A 25,576-nucleotide genomic window follows, 5' to 3' on the forward strand; every position below is an offset into this window, starting at 1 on the left:
CAATTGGTTTCACCCACTTTACTGAGCACAGCTCCCTCTGGAGGCTACTCCCAAGGTTCATTTCTTCACGCTGGCTCAGGTTTGATTGCACCATGAACTTACCTCACCTGTTGTTTTTCAGGTGGAATCAGAGAGGCAAGGGGGGGATCTACATCTCTCTACTGGCTGGTGGGGGGAAAAATCCCTCTGTGTGGCCATTAGTCTCTGTGTTGCTCTGGAAGCAATGAAGCCTTCTGTATTTTTTTCTCTTCAGCCCTTTCTGTGTCAGGAAAGAGACTTTTTTTCAGAGGAGCTCAGAGGATTAGCCAGGGATAGCTGCCTATGCTGGCTGCCACGAGCCAAGGTGAGGTATTGCTAACCCCCGTGGAAGTGGCATTTCTGCATGGTGTCTGCTCTGCAGCAAATCCAGCACGAAGGCATCCCTAACACTCTTCACCAAGGCTACCCACTTTGCTTCTCACGGCTTAAAAGCTGCCTGGGTGTCCAAGTCATCCCAGATCTATGCTGACTGCATCAGCTGCTCTATAGGGCTCTGGCACATCTCTACAGGTGACGTTCAGGATCAGAAGAGCAGTCTAAAAAAATCCTGCTGCAGGTTCAATATACGTTTGATACCTGTGTAAAGCCTCCTAAACTCATAGCTGGGTATCAGGCTCACTCACATCGTATTCCTTTGCATATTTTATAATAAGCACTGTTTGAAAAAATGGAGACACAGCTTGGAGCTCGAAGTCATTTCAAAATACGACAGTGCTCTACTCGGCTTCTTTGAAAGGTCTTTCTAAAATTTGTATTTTTTTTTTATAAAAGCAGGGCTTATTTAAAGATAAATCAAAATAGCCTTGGAAGTTATTCTGGGATTTAATCTCCCATGTGTTGTTGCATCATACATGATAAGGAGTTGTATCAAATGCTTCAAACTAGCAGCACTGTCATGGTACCCATGCCCACCAAACACGTCAGTGAGTCAGGCAGGCAGCAACAGGATAGTTCCCCAAGTCTTAATGGACAATCTTCCAGCGACAGAGGTTGTAACATTCATTTCTGCACCTTGGGAGTAGTTTATTCATCACTAAAATGTACTCTGCGTGTAATGCACAATACAAAATCAAGGCAGAGGAGGTGGTGAAAATTTGTCATCTTCTCGCTCTAGATTTTTTGCATTCATATAAAGCATATTCTGCACCAAATGTACAACACTTCGACTTGTTCAGTGTATGCAATGCATGTTTGAAACACACCTATATAGCCTTTGACTCCTCTGGTGCAGGCCTTGTGTATATGAATGAGGACAGAAAACAGATATACGTTGTCATGCATAGGCAGCCACATAACAGAGGAAAAACAGAACCACAGGTATGAAAATTTAACCAATCATCATTTAATTTAGCACAGTAAAAACTTCTTTATATATGTACATCTACTGACACACTTACACCAAAGGAAAAAGGACAGCAGAAAAATCATGACTGCTATCCCTCAATTATTATTTTTTTTACATAAAGCAAAATATATAGAGAAAATACACATTCTGCCTTTACATCCCGCCTGACATTGCCAATATCCTGCCAGTGTTAAACAGTTTTGGCAATGAGCTTCCAACCGTCCTGCAAGCCTCATATTCACAATGCTCTGCAGGCCTAAAATTCTGTTTTAATTGCCAGCCATCTCCTTAGAAGATGTAAAGCAACACAACAAACTAATTAATGCTTTACAAATTAATTACATTAATTACAAACAACAATTAATTTACAAATTAATGCTTTACAGTGCTGACCAAGTCTAGGAATGATCAAATACTCCTCCTAAGAACTTCTCTCAGATAAGTAAAAGGCCATATTCAGCTACGTACAGATTGCTCCTTCAATTCACAACTTAATGGATCAGGTCTCCTTAGGGCTGGTTGCTCTCCAAGGGCATCCTTGACTAACACAAATTAAGATGTTACCTTGGCCTCCTCTTGTGACAATGACTTTAGCATACACTGTGTGTTTGGTAACGTACAAATCACAGAAACCCTGTTGTTGAAAGCTCAACCAACTAAAGAAGACCACTACAGTGCAATTAGGATGAGCATACATGTAAATATACTCATTTACCAACTTGCTTCTTGCAAGCATGTTAAATAGGGTTCTTTTCTTTACTAACTTTATAATCTAACCATCAAGTATATAATCAATATACAACCTTAGTCAAAACAAACAGTCAAGTGTTTATGAAGTACAGTAAAAAAAAAAAAGTCAGGCTAGAAAGCAGTAAATCAGTTACCAAGAGGAAAAATATTACACGTGAAACAAAGACTTGCTTTCCTGTTTGTGCTTTAACATGCTCCTGACCAAAAGTCACTGCAAGGCAAAACCTTCATCATGCTCTATGGCACAGAGGATCTGTTTCTTTAGTATATCTTTACTGCTGTACCTGGGGAGGTAGAGAATGTAGCTGCAGGTACTAACTCGAGGAAGAAAATTATCTGGATTTTCCCATCTAGGATCTTCAATAGTAAATCGTAAATATTCCAGTCCTAAGGCAGGGATTCGATCAGATCCTGACAAAAAAGCTAAACAAAGGGGGATGGAACAAAGGCAAGTTAGCAAATTAAAAACAAACAAACAAGAAAATGTCATCTGTGGATGAAAAACATATGAAGGAAAATCAGTGTAAACATATAACTATTTCCATAAGCTAATTGTTTTGTGTTGCTCAATTTGTACCCAATTATAATAAATTCTCTTGCTGATTTGTAATAATTATAAACCATCTTCTACTTTAACTTATATAGGCCTTGTGGACGAGAAAACCCAGGCTAGGTTTGTTCTTCTACCTTTAAAAAGGATGAGGTAGCTTCCTTTGAGAAAGCTAAACTGCTTGTGTCAGCATGCAAGTTGAGGCCTCTGACCAACAACTGATATCCACAAAAGTAAGGGGTAAGGTAGTTGCAAGATTCGAGGGTGTCAGATGCCTTTAAGCAAGCTTCAAGGGAGGTGAGAAGGGTCAGACCTGTGTCTGTATTATTCTTAGCATTAATCCTTTGTGTCTTTCACTAGAAAATGGGGGGAAAATCATGCTGAAAAGCAGTTTGGATCTACAGTAGTTTTCACACACAAACGTCTAGATGTGTCTTGTGAGAGAGAGAGAGAGAAAAGGGCTATAGAAAAGTTTAGAATGTCTGAATATTACCAAGAAACTTTTTCTTTTTTTCTTCTGGGAGCCTGAAAAACACAGTCCAAAAATTCCTGATGGTATGATGTGACTCTTGATAGTTTATGTATATCACATTCTGTTAAAGAGATAAAAATAAAACTGGCTTTGCTATTTCCATTTTTATTTAAAGCAACAACAGTTTATCTGATAAATTTTATAATCCTGTTCATAGATGTTCAAATCCTCTTGACTGGAATCTGCTTGTTCATTTGTCTTTCGAAGATCCATATGACAATCCTTGAGCTACAATTTAATTTTTATCCCCTATTTTCTTGTACCTAGTGTGGATTAGATACAGACTCAAACCAATATTACAAATGATTAAAAGAGTCCCTTGAGCTACTATGTTTGTGTTCCTGACCTACACATTCAATAAGAGAGCAGGACTGAAGGAGGTTTTGCTCAGCAAACACCTTGTGCAAACCAGCAGAAAGCCCCTCTGCTTGTATCCAATACCTTTTGCAGCAGATGCCAGTCATATGTTGCGTGTCCCAGGAGAAGAACTTGGAGCTCAACAGGGAGAAACATCTTCCAGCTTCTAGCTGGACAGCCTCTTAAAAAACCTTGCATAAAGTCCTCAAATGGCTTCTGCACTGATTCATTGAATATGTAATTCACGTATAAGTCAACAAATTCCTTCCTGCAAAAATATTTTGATTCAAACAAGTAACACAAGATGTGACTTTTGAAAAAGAGAAATACATAGAACTTTTTGTTTCCTTTTTCTTTACTCCGTTTGACCTGCTTTATTTTCAAAACTCTTTACTGAAAGCAGTCACCTGCATAACTCAGGCCATAGACTTGCTCTGTGTCCTCTGTGCTGAGGTTAATATTAACACAAATCCTCATTGACAGATTGCTCCTCTTCCATCACGTAAAAGATATGTTTCATACAAATAACTAAGCAGGGAATATTTTGCTCATTAAAAAAATCTTACAGAGGTGTATCTGTACCTGATCTCCCAAACAAGTTGTCTGTATTTCCCTGAAAATGCTGTTCAGGGACATTTTACATATTTGTTAGGAACTTCCCTGAAAAGACCAGATATCCCTGCATATGCCATCAGGATGACCAGGGATCCCTAAACTGCTGATGTCTGGCACACATACAGCATAAAGAGCAAGAACTGAAAGCAAACAAGTTATTGAACTGAGATGAACAGCACAATGTTGATGCTCAGTATTTTCAAGGAATATGTGGGGATGGGTATAGATACGACATTTTTATACTCATAAGAGATAACAGGATAAGAAAAATAAAACTGACCTGTTTTGCTTAGTGACAGGGATGTTGGTACCGTTTTCTTTAAGCTCAGCCACGGAACCTCCTTCTTCCAGTAGCTGCACAGAAAACGAAAATATTGGATGCCATATTTCTTACACATAATAGGCATATGTGAGCTATATCTGTTACTCTTTCTTTCTGCAGGGCTTGACCCAGCAGTCTCGCTACTTTGTGTTTACAGACAAGTTTTTGTATCATTTGCAGTGGGATACTGTCTTGCCTCAGTTACATGCTTGGCACATCTAAATGACACAGTGGCATCTTACCACGAAGGTCATGTCCTGGCTCTCAAGCTCATCCTCAGATTCTTCATTCAAAATATTCTGAAGATTCCTTTCAAGAAAAAAAGAAAAGAAAAAAAAAAAAAAAAAAAAAAGGAAAAATAGAGAAGAGACATTAAGACGATTCGTCACACGCTCAGATTCTGCTGAAAAGCATCCTTTGACAAGCAGTATTTAAATGCACATGCATACAGAGCCCTTGTACTCACACAGAACCTTCATAATGTGGCCCTAAACTGATTTATACACTTGGGTTCTACAATTGCCATGACTTAAGGGCAAATGCCTTGATTGCAAAGGATTCCAAGCAAGACCATCTCCATGCTCTGTGGGGATTTTACAGAGAACAATTACAGTGGCAAGTGGGCTCAGACCACAGCTTTATCCTTCCAAAGACCATCTAGTAAGGAATTACGTGTGCATCTGGGATGCATCTGGATGATCTGGGAGAACTGCTTTATAGAACAGTGTCTCTCCAAGCACTGCTGGCAACCCGCAGTATACTGAGGGCTTTTCTGCACATTGACACAGTCACTGGCTCTAGGGAAAAGGTTCCTATCAACTGTTGATAGCACTTGTGTGTAAGCCAGGCTTCAGGTACCTAGGAGCTTTATGCTGGTGTCAGCAGCACCTCTTCCTGCAGTATCAGCCTGTTATCTCCTTTCTCAGTATGTGGGAACCCTGCACCTTGGTTCTCAGATTTGACGTGACTGCAGCATAGGTTAATACTGCGCTCATCACTGCCTACTTTAAAATCATTGTAGAAATTAGTAATAAATAATTAAATAAATAAGGTTGTTGTTTCAAGTCTAAAGTACAGCTTGAAGTATTTATGAACCACGTATTGCTAGTGTGGACTTAAGCTCACGTGGAGTGGCATCCCTACTGCTTCCAGCGTTCAGGACTTGACTTTTTTTGTTTTGTTGATGCCAGCAGCTGTTTGATAGCTGTACTCCTGGCCAAGGAGCCTCCTTGGAAACACTGTGGTTTGTAGCAGCCCGGCAATGGCAAATATCATTGCCGCAGGTGTACCTAACACTGCTTTCATGATTTCTTTGCACATCACCAAACCAGGAGAGCTGCCTGAACTGTAGTTTCACCACAAATTAGGAAATCCCTTAGGCATCTCCCAGCTTAGGACACTCTTAGCTTGTACCTGCCGACTGCTGGCATCAGCTCCTTCAGATCCTCCAGGGTGGGCGCGACGTTCAACATCTTCTTGAAGAGCGCGGCGGGGAAGGGGAAGGGCACATGGCACTTGTTATACACAGCCATCCCACACAGGATCCCGATCAGGACAAAAGTGTCGTCGTGGCTTGGCACCTAGTTAAAAATAAAAGCAGAAGAAATCCTAACTTTGTCCTTCCTGAAGCCCATTTCCCTCGCAGCGGGGCTGCTGCGCCGCCTTACCTGAGCGGGGAACCAGAGCAGCCGGGACGGGTAGTGGCGGAAGGCACCGCTCTGGGGGTCGCTGAAAGCCCTGGCGGCGACGGTGAAGAGCTCCCGGGACACCCCGTTGAGATCCTGCCCCGCCTCGCCCACGAACACCACCTGCGGGCCGCGGGGAGAGCCCGGTGAGGCGAGGACCCGAGCGCCGCCCGGAACCCATCGCGCCCTGCCCGCCGCGCAGCCCGGCACGTCCCGCCTCAGCACCGCGGCGCGGCCGCCATGTTGCGGGCCGGGCGCGGGGCCGTGGCGGCGCTGAGGCGGGCGGCGGGGAGCCGCGGGGCGGGCGGGCAGGGCGGCGGGCAGGGGCCGGGGCTGGAGCCCTCCCTGCTGCGCTTCTTGGTGTGCCCGCTCTCCAAGCGGCCGCTGAGGTGAGCGGGGGGGCCGAGCGGGCGCTGAAGGGCAAAGCTAAGTTGTTCGCCTCTCCCTTCGAGTTATTATTATTGTTGTTTTTTTCTCTTTCTTGGCTGCCCAGGTACGACGAGTCGGCTAACGAGCTCGTCAACGAGGAGCTGGGCATCGCCTACCCCGTCATCGATGGCATCCCCAACATGATCCCGGAGGCGGCCAGGAGAACGCAGAAGCAGGCTGAGGCCGTGAAGGAGACCTCAGGGCCCGCCGGGCCCCAGCAGTGAGGCGATGGCAGGAGGCGGCGTGCTGCCCTCCCTGCCCACGCTGACCGTCCTCGTCCCGCTCCTGTCCCTAGCAGGCCTGTTCTACGCCGCCGCGGTGGACGAGACCTTCCCACAGGGCTGCACCAGCACCAACAGCTTGTGTTTCTACAGCCTCCTCCTTCCCATTACCATACCAGTTTATGTGTTCTTCCACCTGTGGACCTGGATGGGGATTAAGCTTTTCAGGCACAACTAGTGCAGTGCGTTTGCTAACCCCCCCGTGCTTCTCTAGAGCAGCACAGTTTAATTTCACAGGGCGCTACAGTTGATTTGAGAGAGTTCCCAGCTGGCACTAGTGACTGTCACTTTTCCTAGTGGTATCTGGAACTGTATAAAGTCTGCTGCAGCAAGCCCATTACTTAATTACTGCTAAGGAAGATAGAGAGGAAGACTAACAAGAAGCATTAACTCTTTCTAGCATATCTCTTCAAGAACGTTCTCTGTTTCTAATGGTACTACTGAAAATCTTATAGGTGGCAGTTATCTTTGTTAGAAAAGACAGCACACGTTTTGAAATAACAGATAATAAGCAATGACAACGTGGCAGTATGAGTCTCTCTTTGAGTCATGAAGCTGTAATTCTGTTCATATGTCTTGAAGTGATGTGTGTATTGAAATGTATTTGTCCCACTGTCAGAAGAACATAAAATAAACTAGGCTGATGTTTAATAACAAGCTCTGAGTTAAATGAAAAAATTTACTTGGGATGACACCCATGACTGTACATCCAGCAACTGCTTGCTTTTATTTTATTTTTTTTTTGTAAGAAGAAGACGGGCAAACAAAAGCATTGCTTGCTGCCCAGAAAAGATGTATTTGTGCATCTAGGGGTTTTGTTGTGCAGAATCATCTACAACATATTTCAGTGTCTATTTCAGAGATTTATGTCCTTATTGTATTTGTTAAGTGTGTCTGAGTGCACACGTTTGATAGCCATGCTGGGTCAGCTTCATTAAAGAAACGTCTCCTGACAGGTTGGAGGAAAAACAACTTACTGAGCCCAGGATTTGGTAGCCAAGTCAGCAGCTACAAATACTACATACATATATAGGGTATCTTTCCCCTTAACACAATCTCTTCCTCAGCATCTTCAGTAGAGAGCAAACAGAAGATACTTCTGCTAAATACTCCAACCTTCCCTGTTCCCGTTTACAGTAAGACTAGAGAGTGGAGTGACAGAATGTCCTTTACCTGCTGAACATTTCAGAAATGCAGCACGAAGTTCTAAGTGTTGCAGATCTTAGTAGTAGTGTCTATAGACAGTAGTGTCTGTTGGTGAGACACTAATCAAATTGACCAAGTAGCTGCTGTGCAAATAATGGTGTGATCTATAGTATGAAAGGCAGCGTGCAGAAGAGGTGTATTTGAAGGCTGACTAGCCAACATCTGGGAACTTGTTGGGGCTCCTATGATCAGTGGAGAGAGGCTCATCTAGAGGATAGTACAGAGCACAAGCCTTATTTTCAGTGTAATAAGTTCCTATTTTAGCTGTTGTACTAAGGAGGGGGAAGGAAGAGGAGCTCTAGAAGCTATTTGTGAATCTTTTCCTAAATGTATAGGAAGGAAAAGCTTTGACAGCTCTGGCCAGCAAGAAGTCTCACCTAGGAAGAAACAGAATCAGATAATGCCTAGGTGCAGTACCAGACTGACAGCCCTTGTGTTGGTGACAGAACACAGGCACGTGGTCCTCAGCTCGGGGCAGGTGCTTGGATCCCACGTCAGCCAGCTAACTGCTTTTGCAGGGCAGGGCTAGTATTGAAGAAAACTAGCCTAGAGTCTTCAAAATCATTGTAGCAGTAATAGTGATGGACTTTGCCAATTACCAGTTTCCTGAGCAATCCTATTACATTATCCCAAAGCAGCTTCACAGTAAATAGCACTGCCACTTGGATTTAAATTATGCCCAGAAAGCCTAATGGCTATCTGGAACAGGAATGTAAAATACTACCCTCCTGATTTACTTTACATCCCCAGTGGAACTTCCTTATAATACTTCAGAACAGTGCAGTAATACATTTAGAGCTAACAAAACAACATATTTTGATATCTTACTCTTAACATCCTCTTGAACTCATCCTTTCGTGCTGTCATTAGAGGCCGTATGTCATGCAGAAGGTGTTCTCGTCTGACATGTAAAATAAAGGGTGCCTCGCATAAAAAGCCTAGCTGTTGAAGAATTACATAACCATTCATTAGAAGTGCGTTTCTCTCTTCTAAATTGTAAAAAATAAATACATAAATTGGTCACACTTACAAACTCATTACATGTGTACAGACTGTCACAATCTAAATAATGAACCTGGATCTTGTCGTGCATGTCAAAGATGCATGGATATTTGGTCAGCATCCCTAGAGTACTCTGAAATATGTCCCGATGAAACATCACCTGAAATCACAAAGAAGAGAAGACATGATGATTTTTCACTCGCAAGATGAGAGTTTGGGGGTACGTGTAGAGATTGAACTGCCATCATCTATGTCTGAAAAAGGCCTTTGGTGTGTACATGACCGCTATACCAACACTCTACCAACATACCTGTACATGTACCAACATGTACATACTTTATACATGAACACTATACCAACAGAGAGGCACACTTCATAAAAGTGGCTTCTAACCACTAGCATGAATGGGAAACCGATAAGGAGGCATCTGAATTTTTGCAGAACTGTCTGTGTAGGCAGACATGCATTAAGTATCCCAGGAATAAAACAGTAAGTTTATTCCTTGGGCTTCCTTTCTGGGCTGCAAGCTCACATTGCCAGCTCACATCAAGCTTCCCGTCAAACAGCATCCCCAGGTCCTTCTCCTCAGGGCTGCTCTCAGTCCATTCTCCCAGCCTGTATTTGTGCTTGGGGTTGCCCTGGCCCAGATACAGGACCTTGCACTTGGCCTTGTTGAACCTCATGAAGTTCACACACACCCACCTCTCAACCCTATCAAGGTCCCCCTGGACCTTGTAAAAATAGTAAAAACGTCCTGGACACCCAAGTTAGACATATTGTTATTAAAAGTGAAGAAGTGAACCATTAAAAGTGAAGAAGTGAACCATTTCACAGATTTTAATATTATTAACACTGCTTTTAGATGTAAGTAAATGGAAGTGCTCAACAGGGTTTCTCCATAAAAGTTTAAAGAGATCTCACAATAATTCTGTTAATTAAATATCATAAAATCTAGAAGTATACAAGCAGCATAGCAACCATCCTTCACACTCCTATTTCATACTCATCGCCAGTTTGAAGCAAACAGATCTAAGCTGAACAGCCCTGACTCTCTGAACCCTCTGAACCAGGGAGTTATCAAAGGAAAGGTACTATTGTAGCTGCTGAAATATTGAGACTGTAAATGGCTTGCATGATTTAGGACAGCCAGAGGAGTGGGAAAGTGCACTGTCACTTGGGTAGAGTTTAGAGTTGACTTCCATATCTGTTGGTTTACAAAACAGCAGAATAAGTGTTTTGTGCTGCTCTAAGATTTTATACTTACTTCATGTCTCCTGTTGAATAAATATTTGACAATCCTTTTCGCTTCGGGCACATAGAAGTTGTCTTCTTGTAGTCTGAAGCCAGCCCTGGTGTTCACCTGCATTGATAGACACAATATGAAAGGCAGAACTGCTGAGCTATGCATCTGTAAGCAGGACAGGACTAAGGAGAAACAGGACCCTCAGCAGAAATAGCTCTGAGACCCGGCACAGAAATGGAAGTATAGAAACACTACAACACTATAGAAGCACTCAACAGTGGCAAGTCACAGAAAACCATGTAAAAACTTGCAGGAACATGATTTTCATTTACAACAAAGACTCGTTACCAAGATTGCAACATGAACGGTATTTTTGTCACTTTGTCTGTCATGTTGCAAGAGAATCTGAAGTTCCTCACTCACTTGCATGTTTGTTGCCTGACAAAGATGTGATTTTGGGAGGGAAAGTGACCATGTAAAGCTGCAAATGATGTCACCGCTTACTGAGGAGTACCCTCCTGCACTTCTGAGTTTTATCCGGTGAATAGATTTAACAGTATAAACTTAGAGGTCCAAGTCTGCATTCTCAGCCAAAAGGATACTGAATTCTGAACCAAGTTTATCAGTTCTCTGATTCACACTGAGTGCATGCTTGAACTTTCCCCTCTCCTAAACTTTGAAAACCTCAGCAAGAGAAAGGATGTTTTTTTTTTTTTTGAGAAGAATACAGCTATTGTCCCCTCTCTTCCCCTTATTCACATGCAGCTAAACACGTTATAATTCTTCTGTTTCAGAAAACTTCTCAGGTAACAGGCTCTTAAAGCATCCTACAGTATTGCTGTGACAGCCATGCTGTGCCAAATAGGTGGGCCATCATGTAAATGCTGTGAGCAGTTACTGGGGTGAGGGATCTCACTACCAGGCACCACTGTGCTGCTTTTACATGGCAAGGGCTTGGTAGCGGGGGGATGCAGGGGTGGCCTCTGTGAGGAGCCTAGAAGCTGCCCTATGTCAGATAAGAGCCAGTTTCAGCTGCCTCCAAAAGGGCCCCTCCACTTTGCCCATGCTGATAATTGGTGGGTGATCTGCCCGTCCTTATCTCAACCCTAGAGCCCTTTCCATCGTATTTCTCCCCTTTTTTCTTTCAGGAGGGGAAGTCAGAGAGCCGTTGTGGTGTGCAACTGCATAGCATGGTAAAACCACCAGCTACACCCATAGCTCAACATACATCAAGGCATGCAGTCCTCACTGAAAGCATTCCCTCCCACCTTGAGGCTATAACATGCTTCAGTTCTTCATTTGTGCTCTAGGTGATCGTGTTTGGCAGGGGCTTTGGACTAGATGATCTTCAGAGGTCCCTTCCAACCTCAACCATGATTCATTTCTACAGTCAGCCAGGCACTGCTCAAGAGCATGATTTGGGGTAGGTAGCATGACAGTAATAGGTAGGTAGTGGGACAACTCAACTCCTTCAAAGACATGCTAAAAAGATTCCTGAAGGAATGTCAAAGCACCATGTTTCCTCATAAGAAGGAAACACAGAAAATTCAACAAAGAAAAATGATTGAAATATTCTAAATCATACTGATACATCCTGTCTAATCTGGATCCAAACACTTTCTCACCTGGTAAAGAATATGCAGTATTTGCAAAGCCTCATGCAGTCCAATGGGAGTCTTGTGTCGAAAGACATATATCTGCAACAGTCCATTATATATGAAAAACCGAGACATTACATTCTGCGAAAGCTTCTGATATATACGGACCAGATTCTTGAAAGATAATGTGTCTAGATTTGACCACAGGCATTCTGTAAATAAAACAACAGCTAGTAAGATATCCACCACAGGTAACATGCAAATAACTACCTTTTTTTTTTTTTTTTTTTTTTGGATTAAGTTGCATTTTCCCTTCTTATCAACTGAACAAAACAAAATGCTTAATTTCATAGTACAAAACTAGTAAACCTCAGATTCAAAAACACTGTTTTTCTTGTGCCTGCTTTTTCTGTAGTAGTCCCCATATTTGCGTTTCTACCAAAAGCAATTCTTCCAGGCTGAACTCTGGAACAAATTACATCAACAATACTATTTCTTGCTCCACAGCCCAAAATGACCAAACATTTAATCATTCAATTCCATCAACTTCCAACCCTACCAAGAACTTTCCGGTCCTTCTTCTGGAGCTTCAAAATGGCTTTTGCTAACAGCTGGAGAAAATGGTAAGACCTGTCATCATCTCCCTGAAGAAGAAAAGGCAAAATCAAGTAGACTCTGAAATTTTCTGGTGAGATGGGAGAGGAAGACAATGATGACAGCAAATTCGCAATTCCATTTTGCACCTTCAGAATAAAAAAAAAAAAAAAGAAAAGAAAAGAAAAAAAAGGATTAAAAATGCAATTGTGTTATGCCAAAACAATCTATGATTTAGGTTAGCACAGAATTCATTTCATTCACAAATCTTCCTTCATACACTAGGTCTAGGATACTACCTTTAAATTCAATTCCTGAATTAGTCAGTTTTCTGATTGATTTTGGGTAACTCATTCATCCACTTATTTCCCCCAGTAGAAGACAGACAACTTCTTTCTGGGGTAATTCTGCCATCATTTCTCTTCATTGGGAAGCCTGGCAGCTTTTTGTAAAAGGTCTTATTCCCTACACTAAGACTTTCATAAAACTTCACCTCTCCAGGATTCAGCTTCAGCAGAGACAACAAACAAACTCTTCAAGAAGCTTCCTGAAAGGTTGTTTTTTTTTTCCATAGGATCATTCAGGTTGGAAAAGACACCTAAGATCATCTAGTCCAACCTTTAACCTAGTCCTAAAGCCCACCACTAAACTATGCTACTAAGGTCTAAATCTAAGGCTTCTTGAAGACCTCCAGGGATGGTGACTCAACCACTTCCCTGGACAGCCCATTCCAATGCCACACAACCCTTCTGGTAAAGAAATTTCTCCTAATATCCAACCTACACCTTCACTGGCACAATTGAGGCCATTTCCCCTCATTGTATCACTTGGTGCTTGGGAGAAGAGACCAATCCTCACCTTGCTACAACCTCGTTTGAGGTAATTGTAAAGTACAATAAGGTCTCACCTGAGCCTTCTCTTCTCCAAGCTAAACAACCCCAGCTCCCTCAGCCACTCAGGACAAGTTGTAAGACTTCTTCTCTAGACCCTTCACCTGCTTTGTTGCCCTTGTTTGGGCACACTACGGCACTACAATGTCTTTCTTGTAGCAAGAGGCCCAAAACTGAACACAGTTTTCAAGGTGCAGCCCAGAACCAAGTACAGGGAGGGGGGCGGAGGCAATATCTTCCCTGGTCCTGCGGGCCACACTATTTCTGATATAAGCCAGGATGTTGTTGGCCTTGTTGAACCTCATACAGCTGGCCTGATCGCATCAACCCAGCCTATCCAGAGTTCTCTGCAGAACCTTCCCACCCTCGAGCAGATCAACACTCACACCTAACTTGGTGTCATCAACAAACTTACTGAGGGTGCACTCGATCCCCTCATCCGGATCATTGATAAAGATATTGAAGAAAAGTGGCCCCAGTACTGAGGCCTGGGGGACTCCACTAGTGACCGGCCTCCAGCTGGATGTAACTCCATTCACCATGACTCTTTGGGCCCAGACATCCAGTCAGTCTTTAACCCAACAAAGCATACACCAGTCCAGGCCTTGAGCTGCCAGCTTCTTCAGGAGAATGCTGCATGAAACTGTATCATAAGCCTTACCAAAGTCTAGCTAGACCACATCCACAGCCTTTCCCTCATCCACTGAGCACGTCACCTTGTAGAAGGAGATCAGGTTCCTCAGCCTTTGATAAACCCATGCCAGTCAGCATGATCACCTGGCTGTCCTCTAAGTGTTGTGAGATAACACTCAAGATAACCTGCTCAGTGAGCTCCCTTAGCACTGAACTCAGACTGACAGGCCTGTAGTTTCCCAGATCTTCCTTCTAGCCCTTCTTGTAAATGGGCATCCTATTTGCTAGCCTCCAGTCAGCTGGGACCTCCCCTGATAGCCAGGACCACTAATAAATGATGGAAAGCAGCTTGGTGAGCACTCCCACCCACTCCTTCAGTACCTTCAGGTGGATCCCATCTGGCCTCATACACTTGCATACATCTAAGTGGAGTAGCAGGTCGCTAACCACTTCCTCATGGATTACGAGGGCTTCATTCTGCTCTACATCCCTATCTACCAGCTCAGGGGGCTGAATACCTGAAGAACAACTGATCTTGCTGCTAAAGACTTAGGCAAAGAAGGCATTAAGTACCTCAGCCTTTCCTCATCTCTTATCAGTATGTTTCCCTCCACATCCGATAAAGGATGGAGATTCTCCTTAGTCCTCCTTTTCTTGTTTATGTATTTATAAAATCATTTTTATCATCTTTAATAGCAATAGCCAGAATGAGCTCGAATTGGGCTTTGACCTTTCTAATTTTGTCCCTGTACAGCCTCATGATATCTTTGTAGTCCTCATGAGTTACCTGCCCTTTCTTCCAAAGGTCATAAACCCTCTTTTTCTTTCTAAGCTCTAGCTGCAGCTCCCTGTTCAGCCAGGCCAGTTTTCTTTCATGCTGGCTCATTTTTTGGCACATGGGGACGGGCTGCTCCTGTGCCTTTAGGATTTCTTTCTTGAAGAGCATCCAGCCTTCCTGGACTCTTTTGTCCTTCAGAACTGCCTCCCAAGGGACTCCACCAACTGGCCTCATTACCAGGCCAAAGTCTGCCCTCCAGAAGTCCAAGGTGACAGTTCTGGTAACCCCCTTCCTTACTTTTCCAAGAATTGAAAGTCTGTTATTTCATGATCACTGTGGCCAAGATGGTCTCCAACCTTCACATCACCCACAAGTCTTTCTCTGTTTATGAGCAAAAGGTCCAGCAGGCACTGTCCCTAGCTGGCTCACTCAATAGCTCCGTCAGGAAGTTATCTTCCACGCATTCTAGAAACCTCCTAGACTGTTTCCTCTGTGCTGGGTTGTATTTCCAGCAGACATCTGATAAGTTGAAGTCCCCCATGAGAACAAAGGCTAGCAATTACGAAACTTGTCCCAGCTGTTTGTAGATAATTCGTCTGCTTCTTCGGCCTAGTTAGGCACTCTATAACAGATGCCCACCAGGACATCTGCCTCATTGGCCTTCCCTCTGATTCTCAGTCATAAACATTCAACCCTGTCATCGCCATTATTAATCTCAAGACAACCCAAATGCTTCCTAACATATGGGGCTACCCCACCACTTCTCCTTCCTTTTGTGATTTCTAACCTGTCAATATCCCTCGTGCCTTTGGTACCACATGGTTCTCCATCCCCTACCTCAACAGGGGAGGTAGACCAATGGACCTTGCTAGCACACTGTTCTTTAACCATTGTCATATCACCCCTAGGCTTGTCTCTGTCAAGCCTGGTTTTATCCCCTTCCCCTTTCAAATCTAATTTAAAGCCTTATCAGCGAGCCCTGCTAACTCCTGAGCAAAGATCCTTTTTTCCCCTTAGAGGCAGGTGAACGCCATCCAGTGCCAGCAGGCCTGGTGTCTTGTGAAATGACTGATGGTCAAAAATTCCAAAGTTCTGCTGGTGACACCAGGCTTGGAGCCAGATACTGATTCGCTGACTTCTCCTATTCCTCAACTCATCAATTCCTGCAGCTGGAGAGAGGGGAAAACACCACCTGTACTCCTGACCTCTCAACAACTATGTCACAAGGCCCTGAAATCTCTTTTGATTGTCCTCAGACTTGGTCTTGAAGGTTCATCTCTGTGTACTTGAAAAATAACTGACAGGTAATAGTCTGAGGGACAAACCAGGGCAAGAAGCTTTCTCTTCACATCCCTAATCTGGGCCCTGGGGAGGCAGCAGACCTCCCTGTGAAGCAGGTCTGGTCTGCACATTGGGCCTTCTGTTCTCTTCAGAAGGGAGTCTCCCACAACAGTGACCTGTCTTTTTGTCTTGGTGGGAGCTATTTTAATGCAGGCGACGTTTGTGTCACCTCCAAGCCAGATGTACCGCATTCCCCAGTGTTGCTCAGATCGACCTGCAAAGCTTCACACCTATTGTGCACGGGCACCTGAGAAGGTGGGAAGTTCCTACGGGGATGAGCCTGCTGCGCCAGACCCGGACTTGTTGCCATTGCCCCTTATTCTCTAGTCAGTGCATGTGAGAAATGCCTTGCACGCCCTGATCCCCCACTCTGCTGCAGAACACCTCTGTCCTGCATTTGCTTTGTTTGTGAAAGACTGGGAAAACCTAAACCTCTGGGGGAAATAGCAGTCAGATCTAGAGCTCCTTGGTGTCCGTGTAGTGAGAATTCTTACATCAAATTCTTACCTCCTGGTAGAGTAATGTCTTGCTGCTGATCTTCTTATAAAAACATTGCACTGCTCTCATGTCTACACCTGAAATTTCTTTGGAAGTTTTGAAATGTGTGTCTCTGTCACAAAGGAAAAAAAAAAATCAAATGAGCTGTTTTTTATTACTGACTGAACAGTGAAGCACCCTAACATCAGAAAATACTTAGAATTAAGCCCCAACTCCAGTGAGTACAGCTTCACCTGTTTTATAAAGATATTCTCACTGTGGTGTGTCCTCATTGATATTCTGTCATTCCCATCTTGTGTAGTGATGCACTGTTAATAACTGTTAATAACAGGCTTGCTTGTATTTCACCCAAAAATGAATTGCACTTCAGTGCTGGGAGGAGCTATTATGGACTGTAATAAAGTGGGAGCCATAATATTGCCTCACAAGATTAAAATCATCCATCAGTTGTCAGTATGGGATGGTCTGCTAGAATATCAGCTTCTACAGCAAATTTTGGTAGGAACTACAGGATAAAAAATAATTTTAGTTCAGGCTTTTCCTTGAAAATGCAGACTTGCTTCTTGCAAATTCAGATGCAACTATTCTTCTCTACGTACATAGCTTACAATAACACTTTGTGATCAGTTTATGTTAAGCAAATATTTTTTATGTCTATGTCAGCACACATTACCTCTTCTCCAGGAAGCTTCCATTGATGCAAGCCTCAGATGAAAAGATCAGTCTGATATTCCTGAGTAAGGAAAAAAAAAAAAAAAAAAAGCAAAGAAAAAAAACAATCCTTTGAACAAAAGTAGCAACTTCATTATTTAATTCTGAAAGAACAAAAGCCATGTGTACAAGTGTATCTCCACATAACCACATAAAAAATCTTAACAACACTATATTGAGAGCTTTTACTCAGTCTCTAGACTGGTTTAACTTTGTCAGCTCTTCACCAATTTAACAACCAATTATTGCAATGAGAAGGACTGGCTTCCAAAACCAGGCAGTACATCTGTTCTGTTCTTTCAAAAGGGTTATCAAGGGGCTGTTGCTTATGAACACACGTTTTTCCTATGCAAAAATGAAGTAAGAATTTCTGGTACAAGATATGGCCCTCAGCTAAATTCTCGAACATCAGTTCCTATAACAGTCTTCAAAGAATAGTAATTTTTAGGGAAAATTATATGTAGGGAAAAAAAAAAAAAAAATCAACACCAGCATTCTGACTTACTTTTTTATAGCTTCCCAGCGTTTTGGACGGGAATTAGAAATCCATGTATCCACTTCATTCTCCTTCAGAGTTGCAATTCCATTCAAAGGATAGGAATTCTGTATGGAATGCATGAATATGTGATGAAATTTAAGGTATAGCAGATGTGATTCTTTTTTTCAAGTCAATCACTACAAGAACATCTCAGCCTAAATATAAATAAATTAATGGTCATCCAGTGTGACCCAGATGCAGAAAACATAGAACAGAAATATAATTGCAATACAAGTCTGTTTCTGATGTAGGCATGAAAAGAACTGCAAAGAGACTTATCTTTAGTTGGAGCATTAAAAGCAGAATAGAAAAATCAAAAGCTTCCAACAGTATTGTGAACAATGGTAAAACTACAAGCTGTAAACAAATATGTACATACCCTTTCCTTCAAACAAAGCACAATACTCTCATTTTCTTCTGATGTAGTTTTAATCACCTTTTGTGAGGTATTGTTTTCTGTGAAAGAATAAAAAGGTTTTCAAACAGTTGAAAACAGTCATTGTTACATAGAGTTCAGTGCACAGAGGTGGCATATTAAAAAAAAAAAAAAAAGAGACAGCAGCTGTCTATCTAAAAGTTGATTCCTTGAGGCCATTACTCATGGTGATAAATCAAATAGCAAATAGATTTACACATTGCTAGACTGTGTTTGGGACTATCGAGCAAGCATGAGATAACAGCCTAAGCAACTAGAAGCCATCAGCTTTCTAGTGTAAACTGGAAATCAAGAAACCAAACTGAACTGAACAAATTAATACAGTTTGTACACATCTGCACTGTTCATTACCCTGACAGGGTTTTCCATTATCCACTGGTGAATTGATGGGAAGTGGTATCAATTGATTAGCTGTTCTCTCATTTCCCAGCTGTCCTTCATCAGAACCAAATAAATAGACTTTGTCCAAGGAGGGGACATAGACCAGGGTGTGCTGTCTGTTCAGAAAAAGAAAAATGGTCAGAATAAGTTAACACCTCTGAGCTAGTTAGAGTACAATTTACAAATATGTTTTCAGAGGGGATAGCTGAGGCTTGTCTTTAGAAGTCATGACAGTCCAGCCATAGAGTCCCTTTAATTGAAGCCATAGGACCCTTTCATTCTATAAACATAGTAAAAAAAGTAAAAAAATACAGACTCAAATTTCCTATACTATCCCCGAATGTTTATGGTTTACCCTGGTTCTGCATTAAAAAAAAATAATAAAAAAAAATGTTATGCCTTGCTAACTTCCTTCCATTTTTTCCAAGTGCAATTTCCATACTGCTGAGTCTGATTCAAAACCCAGGAAATTCAATGGGAGATTTTTTCTGTTCCAGTTCCAAAAAGGCAGAATGAAACTGGGTCATTTTCACTATTTCTTGGTTCTTTCTAAGGTTCCACCCAGTCTTTTGAATTAGATTGGAACTCGATGACTTTTCTGACTTAGCCTTTTGACAGTCTTCTGTCCTTTGGAACCCAGCACATCCTTCATTTCTTGGAAGAGCAAGAGCCAAGGACTCCTGCTGGTTTTTGCAGCCCTCTCACCCTGCTTGGCACTGGCTGAGGGTCCTGATTTCACGTGGTTTTTGGCAGAAGGGTGGCCTGATCAGGAAGATCCCTGAGAGAGCTGAGCATACAGGGATTTGAACATATTGGTGACTTTCATCCCTGCTGTTCTTCAGTGATTTCCCTAAAACTCAGACCTCAAAAGACATTTTATTAAGGTACTTTCCTACCTTCCACAGGCAACCTGCGAAACTCTTGCTCCCCACAGCTCAGCCACTACACGAGGTGTTAGTTCATTCCGGGTGGAGTTGTGGCCAAGCTGGCCAGCCCCTCCTGCTCCAAATGTGCACACCAAGCCATCCTTGAAGATGAAGAAACAAACAACAGGATCTCTGCATTATTAACAGCATTCAGATGGTCACCATCAAGAGAGAGACCCAGCAAGACACAATATGCATTATGGGCCTTTTCTCAAAACATCCCTCATTGAAACACAGTTCACTTCTCATCAAGCCTAATTTGATGCTGTCTTTATGCCCCAATCCTTTAACTCCTGGAAAAAAAAAAAAAAAAAAAAAAAACCTCCTGAGAATAACTCCCTGTTGTTTAAGAATTTTATTGTATGAGTTAAACCTAGTGAATGACCTATTGCTCTCATTTACTCACAGTATTCTATATATATAAAAAAAAAGAAAGTATGTTTAAAAAGTATGAAGTGTTGAACTGCTTCTCTTTGCCCCAGGATTCTCATTCACCATCTCTCTCCCTGTTCATGCAGATGATATGAATCTGAGCAAAGGCCAATTTTTCCACTACCACAGTTAGTCTGCCTTCAGGATCATCTCCAGAGTCTGATGGAAGCAAGCGTTGCCATTCCAATTTCTCTGTGTTGAGTTTTAGCAGTGCATCTTTTCTCCCAGCATTTCTCAGGTGCTGAGTTTCAATTTCAGACTCACCTTGGAGAGAACTGCAGTATGATCTGCCCCACATGAGATAAATACAGTCTTCCAGTGCTCTAATGCTTCAATGTATGATGGGTAGTCCTTGTCTGGAAAGAAAATAGAGCATAGATAAAGTGAAAGCATACTGGAGTATAGAAATAAAGATTTAGAAAATACTTTTTTTTTTTTTTTTTTTTTTTTTTTTGCATTTTACAGTCCTATCTTACAGCAATTCATATATTTGTGACTTGGTTTCAAGGTTTTTTTTCTACCCTCCACTATAACATTCTCTTTCTCATAATGTTCTGTCTGGTTCATAGTTTTTTCTCTGTTCAGTTACACTACGTCTGAAACAAAATGCAACGCTTTCAGGTTTGTTGGACAAAAGGTACTTGGCCTCAAAACATCTGATTTTCAAGGAGTTGAACATATTCAACAACTTCAGGTTCTTTCTGGCTAAGGCAACTCTGCTCTTGCCTTCCATGTTTGAAGGCAGTGGGTGACTTCAATTATTTTCTCACCTTATTTTCACAGAAAATAAAAGAAGGCAAAGAGGTATAAAATGAATTTCTTTCACACAAGATTGCCTGGAAAGAGACATATGGTTTTAGGAGCCCAGGCTACCCACTTGGCCACATAAAATGATGACAAAATGATCTGTAGATATATAACACCTAAATCCCTTGACCCTTCATGCATTTTCTGGTCAGGATGCAAAAGCTTCAAAACAAAAAACTTATCTAGATATACTCACTTCCAAAGTCCCTACCACCCACTGCTGTTCCAAAGAGATTTGGCACTCTAGAACAATTTCTGTGTGTGCAGAAAGTTCACTGAGCAGGAAAATACCTTTCTATTGCTTTGCTCTCAAACTGCTTTATTTTCTTACCTTCCGTATGTCCGAGTCCCAGCTGTCCAAAGTCGTTCTTTCCCCAGGAGTACACAGCTCCAGAGAGCGACACAGCAACGCTGTGAGCTCCTCCAGCAGCAATTTGAGCAAGTGGGATGCCCTTTAGTCCTTTCACCAGTTGCGGTGTGGGGGTGAGTGTCACTTGTCTCCCCACTCCAAGCTGTCCACGGGTGTTCTGGCCCCAGGTAAAGAGCTCACCTCCTTCACACGTGCAACAATAACAACAACAACAAAAAAAAAAACAGCTCTGTGTCATGCTTCCCTTGAGTCTTTGTACTTTGGGAGTGGGAGTGAGAATCAGTGCTGGTTTCAGAGATCTGGCTCCTAAGTGCTAGGAGGACAGCAGCAGCAGCAGCCCAATCTCCCTGTCTGCTTCTGCCCCCTTCAGGGCAGTGCCATGCTGCCTGTGTGACTCACTGCAGCAAGAGCAAAAGCAGGGTGTTGCCTCTATTGCCATACTTTTATGAAGCAAAGAACTCAAACTTAAAAATGTGCAGGTCTGGTGAGCATAGGGTGGGGCTGCCACGTTTGCTCTCCACAACGCACCTTTGAGAAGGGGCAGTGCTAAGGAACTGGGGAAGGACAGATCTGCAGGTCCCCGAGAGCTGGGGAGGAAGGGCAGTGCTGACAGAGAGCAGTTTGTGTCCCCTATCCACTGCTCGTTACTCACTGGTGGTGTCACTAACTACTGGACACAGTTCAAGGTCTCCCTTCTGAGTGAGCCTGTCAAATGGGACTCCCATTTGGAGAAGAGGTGTGCATAAAAGAGACTACCTCTGCACAGTGCCATGGAGTGATGGTCCCCGCAGGTTATTTGAACAACTTCTTGGTTTCCCAGTTCTTTCACCAGCCTATGAAGATAAGGAAAAATACCACATCAAAACAGATGCTGTGCCATGAGACTAAGTAAAAGGAGGAGGATCCTCTGCTCACCACGACCTAGGATGTTTAGCAGTACTTATATAGAAAAATATCGGTCGTCTCTCAGTTGGTTCACCCTGCTCTTATACAAGCCTCCTTCAACTGCACTAACTGATTTGATTGTGGTTCGTGACAGAGGAAGCTGAAAGAGAATCAGTCTCATCCCTGGGCAAGTTAAGAGCAAATTCCATAAATGATATCCTGCTATATCATTTGTAGATGCTGGTCACCCTCACGGATTAACCAGAAGGTGGTGAGGTTTAGGTGGGCCTGGGTCTTTCATACACAGCTTTCCTAAACCACACGTAGTTCGCATGTCATTTGCAAACTGGTGTATCTATTTATCCTTACTGAGTTCTGAGAGGAACCTGTACCGTCAGTATCTCAAACAGCTCAGATCTTAGTGTTACCCTCGAGATCAGAGCATTTCTTGCTGGTTAAAAAAAAAAAAAAAAAAAAAAAAAAAAAAAAAAAGAGAGAGAGAGAGAAAGTTCTGAGTTTTAGGAATGCAAGTATTCTTGTTTCCTTTTTGCAGTAAGAGCATGCCTAAGTTTCTTGACTGTTACCTTTAGGAAAAGGAGGCCATGTTCTATAACCATTGCAATGCATATCTTCACCCTGAGGAAGCTTCTTACCTTGGCTTAAAGCAGTTATCCGAAGATGCAGCCCAGTCTTTGGAAAGCTTCCCATCACAGGAGAAAAGGGGTGTATGTGTTTCATCACAGTTTGGACATTTCGCCTTCTCCTTTCTCTGCAGCTGCACTTGTTCTACAGCACAGATAAAGACAGGCATGGCAGTCACACTAAGGAAGCAGGCACCTCAACCATCTCTGCTCCTTCCCCAGTATCTCCGTGTGCTACTGCTTTCACTGAGAGTTTCTGCTCCTTGGGAAGAAGAGCAACAAGCATAGGCAATATTTTCTCATGTCACTTGGAGCTTCAGTGTCCTATGCACTACTTTGTTGTCCACCAGCCACTCCCCTGGCTGTCACTGGAGGACACTTCTCCATCTCTCAGATACAGGCTCTGAATACAATCACTGACATGTCAGCAGAAGCACACGGATACTTTTGCACAGCCGTGGAGAGTATCCAAGGGAAAAAAAAAAAAAAAAAAGGCACTTCCTGAGTTATCTGACTGCCCTAGATCTGTCACACGCTTGGGCACAGGTTGCCTCGAAGCCAGATATTTTGCAAGCAGCAAAATTCACACCTCGGCCGTCCCACCGCCCACCCTTCTCACCTCCCCAGCTCAACCAACAGCATGCAGCCAGGCAGGGGCATCTCTCCCCATCACCCCCATCTCCTCCCCGTCCCCTGGCTCCTGGCAGGGTCCCTGTCCCCCCACCCCCGGTACGCCGCCGGGTCCCCCCCAGCACCTCCCGCTGCCGCCGGCTGCTGCTTGGGGCTGCGCTTCTGCTTCCCGGCCCGCTGCCGCCGCTGCTGCCGCTGCTTTGTCCTTCTCCCGGCCATACCGTGCCAGCAAGCAGCCTGCTACCGCTAGGCTGAGCCCGAGGCAGCTGCTTTATCCCTGCTCCCCGCCCCAGCCAGCCCCAGCTTTCGGGAAACGAAAGCGAAAGCGAAAGCCGGGAGCCCCAGCAGCCGGGATGCTGCCGCCTGGAGGTGCTGAGCTGGGAAACGGGGATCTGCGCTCGAAAGGCTTTCCATTCTCACATGTCCTCTGCTGTTGTCTGCTAAATCTCCCCCCTGCCTCTAAAGGAGAGCACACGCAGGGCTACATGACCTCCTTGTAGGATAAATGACGCCCGTGTTAGGGATCAGATGCATGGAAAGACGTAAGAGCATCTTCATTGTATTCCCAATACCTTTAACCGATGCTTAAAAGAAATCATGCTGCTGAATGCTGAGCACAGCTGGGAGGATAGCAGGGTAAGACGTGCTGTGAAAGTAGCACTAGGGATGTGATTTTACAGATTCTTACTGGTGTTGAGTGAAATGCTGCAGAAAAAAAAATAATTACTGAGACAACAGAAGTGTTTAATGTGATACATTTAAATGAAGCAGAATGGAGTGAACAAAAAGGCACAGAAAGTCAATGTGGTGAAAAATAACAACAGGGTGGAGACAGAGAACACAGCCCTTTGACAGGGCTGGGGCAATGCTGTCCAGGGCAGGGCCCAGCCCAGGTCCTGCAGCACTCAGCATTAACCAGGGAAATGCTGTGAGGCTTGGGACACCAAAGCACAAGCCGCAAAAGCACAGTCAAGTCCCTCTGCACCAGCAGATGAGCTCATCTGTCATCCAAAGAGAGCAAAGGAGCTCCAGACAGAGGCACAGGAATGAAGAGACTTGAGGGGAGAAGAGGAAAAGGTCAGTCACTAAAGTTCTTTCTTTCCTTTTGGAGCTACATCCATGAAGGTGAAAGTCACTCAGAGTACACACAGCAGTTCCCCATCGTCCAAGTACCCCTGGGTCCTTGAGCAAAAGCAGTCCCGCAATTGGGTTTGCCTTTTGCGCACAGGGGAGCAAACAGCACTTGTCTTTCCTAGCCTGTTTCCTGCAACACTACAGGGACCTCGTCTCCTTCTGTGATACATAGGAAGGCCTTTTGACAAAGAAATAGCAAGCTATGGACTGTGAGGCCAAAGTATGGGCTGCAAATGGACACTAGAGGTCCCTCTGCACCAAAGCATGAGCTAACGAGTCCTCCCAAGGGAAGGAAGGTGCTCCAAGCAGAGGCACAGGAATCACAGAATCATAAGGTTGGAAAAGATCTCTAAGACCGCCAGTTCCAACCATTAACTGTACTGCCACGTCTACCACTAAACCATGCTTCACAGTCCCTCTTTGGACATGCTCCAGCACCTCAATGTCTTTCTTGCAGTAAGGGGCCCAAAGCTGAACACGGGGTGAGGTGCAACCAGAGCCGAGTACAGGGGGACAATCACTTCCCTGGGCCTGCTGGCCACGCTACTTCTGGTACAAACCAACAGGCTGTTGGTCTTCTTGGCCACCCGCCCCTAGTAGCCAGCACACTGCTGTCTGATATTCAGCTGGCTGCTGACCAACATCCCCAGGTCCTTTTCCGACAGGCAGCTTTCCAGCACTCTTCCCACAGCGTTATGTTGGGGTGCAGTGCTCCCACTGCAGGACCCTGCACTTGGCCTTGTTGAACCTCATGCACTTGGCCTCAGCCCATTCAGCCAGCCTATCCAGATCCCTCTGCAGAGCCTTCCTACGTAGCCTCAAGCAGATCGACACTCCCACAAAATAGAAGTCCTCTCATTGAGCATGTATAGCTTCCCAAGGGAAAGATTCACCAGTGCTTTCGAATGGTATGACCCTATCTGACATCACCACAACAAAAGCTATATACAGAGTAGTGAAAAAGGTGTGAAGAAGAAAGCAGTCACCAGTCTAACAC

General features: G+C 43.7%; 2 protein-coding genes across 2 annotated transcripts; one reads left to right on the forward strand and one right to left on the reverse strand.

Moving 5' to 3' along the window:
* Positions 1-2,237: 2,237 nt before the first annotated feature.
* Positions 2,238-23,664, reverse strand: LOC311208977 (putative E3 ubiquitin-protein ligase HERC3; the record flags this gene model as incomplete). Its single annotated transcript, XM_084286027.1, has 22 exons — positions 2,238-2,557; positions 3,178-3,277; positions 3,658-3,841; positions 4,469-4,542; positions 4,753-4,819; positions 5,924-6,090; positions 6,178-6,579; positions 9,142-9,273; positions 10,378-10,473; positions 11,982-12,166; positions 12,514-12,697; positions 16,698-16,800; positions 17,362-17,421; positions 17,905-18,002; positions 18,317-18,393; positions 18,725-18,870; positions 19,651-19,781; positions 20,377-20,468; positions 21,251-21,472; positions 22,046-22,122; positions 22,828-22,960; positions 23,571-23,664. 22 exons carry the CDS (start codon positions 23,662-23,664, stop codon positions 2,343-2,345), a joined length of 3,039 nt encoding a protein of 1,012 aa, XP_084142153.1. The 3' UTR covers positions 2,238-2,342.
* PIGY (phosphatidylinositol glycan anchor biosynthesis class Y) lies at positions 6,710-7,567 on the forward strand. The gene has a single exon (XM_084286699.1). The coding sequence runs from the start codon at positions 6,853-6,855 to the stop codon at positions 7,081-7,083; it is 231 nt and encodes a 76-aa protein (XP_084142825.1). The 5' UTR covers positions 6,710-6,852; the 3' UTR covers positions 7,084-7,567.
* Positions 23,665-25,576: the final 1,912 nt, after the last annotated feature.

The sequence above is a fragment of the Netta rufina genome (genome assembly GCF_964035555.1).
Source record: "Netta rufina genome assembly, chromosome: 4".
NCBI lineage: Eukaryota > Metazoa > Chordata > Aves > Anseriformes > Anatidae > Netta > Netta rufina.

Bases quoted from the DNA above. Each gene is read 5' to 3' on its own strand.
- PIGY (XM_084286699.1), top strand. From the start codon at position 6,853: ATGGCAGGAGGCGGCGTGCTGCCCTCCCTGCCCACGCTGACCGTCCTC.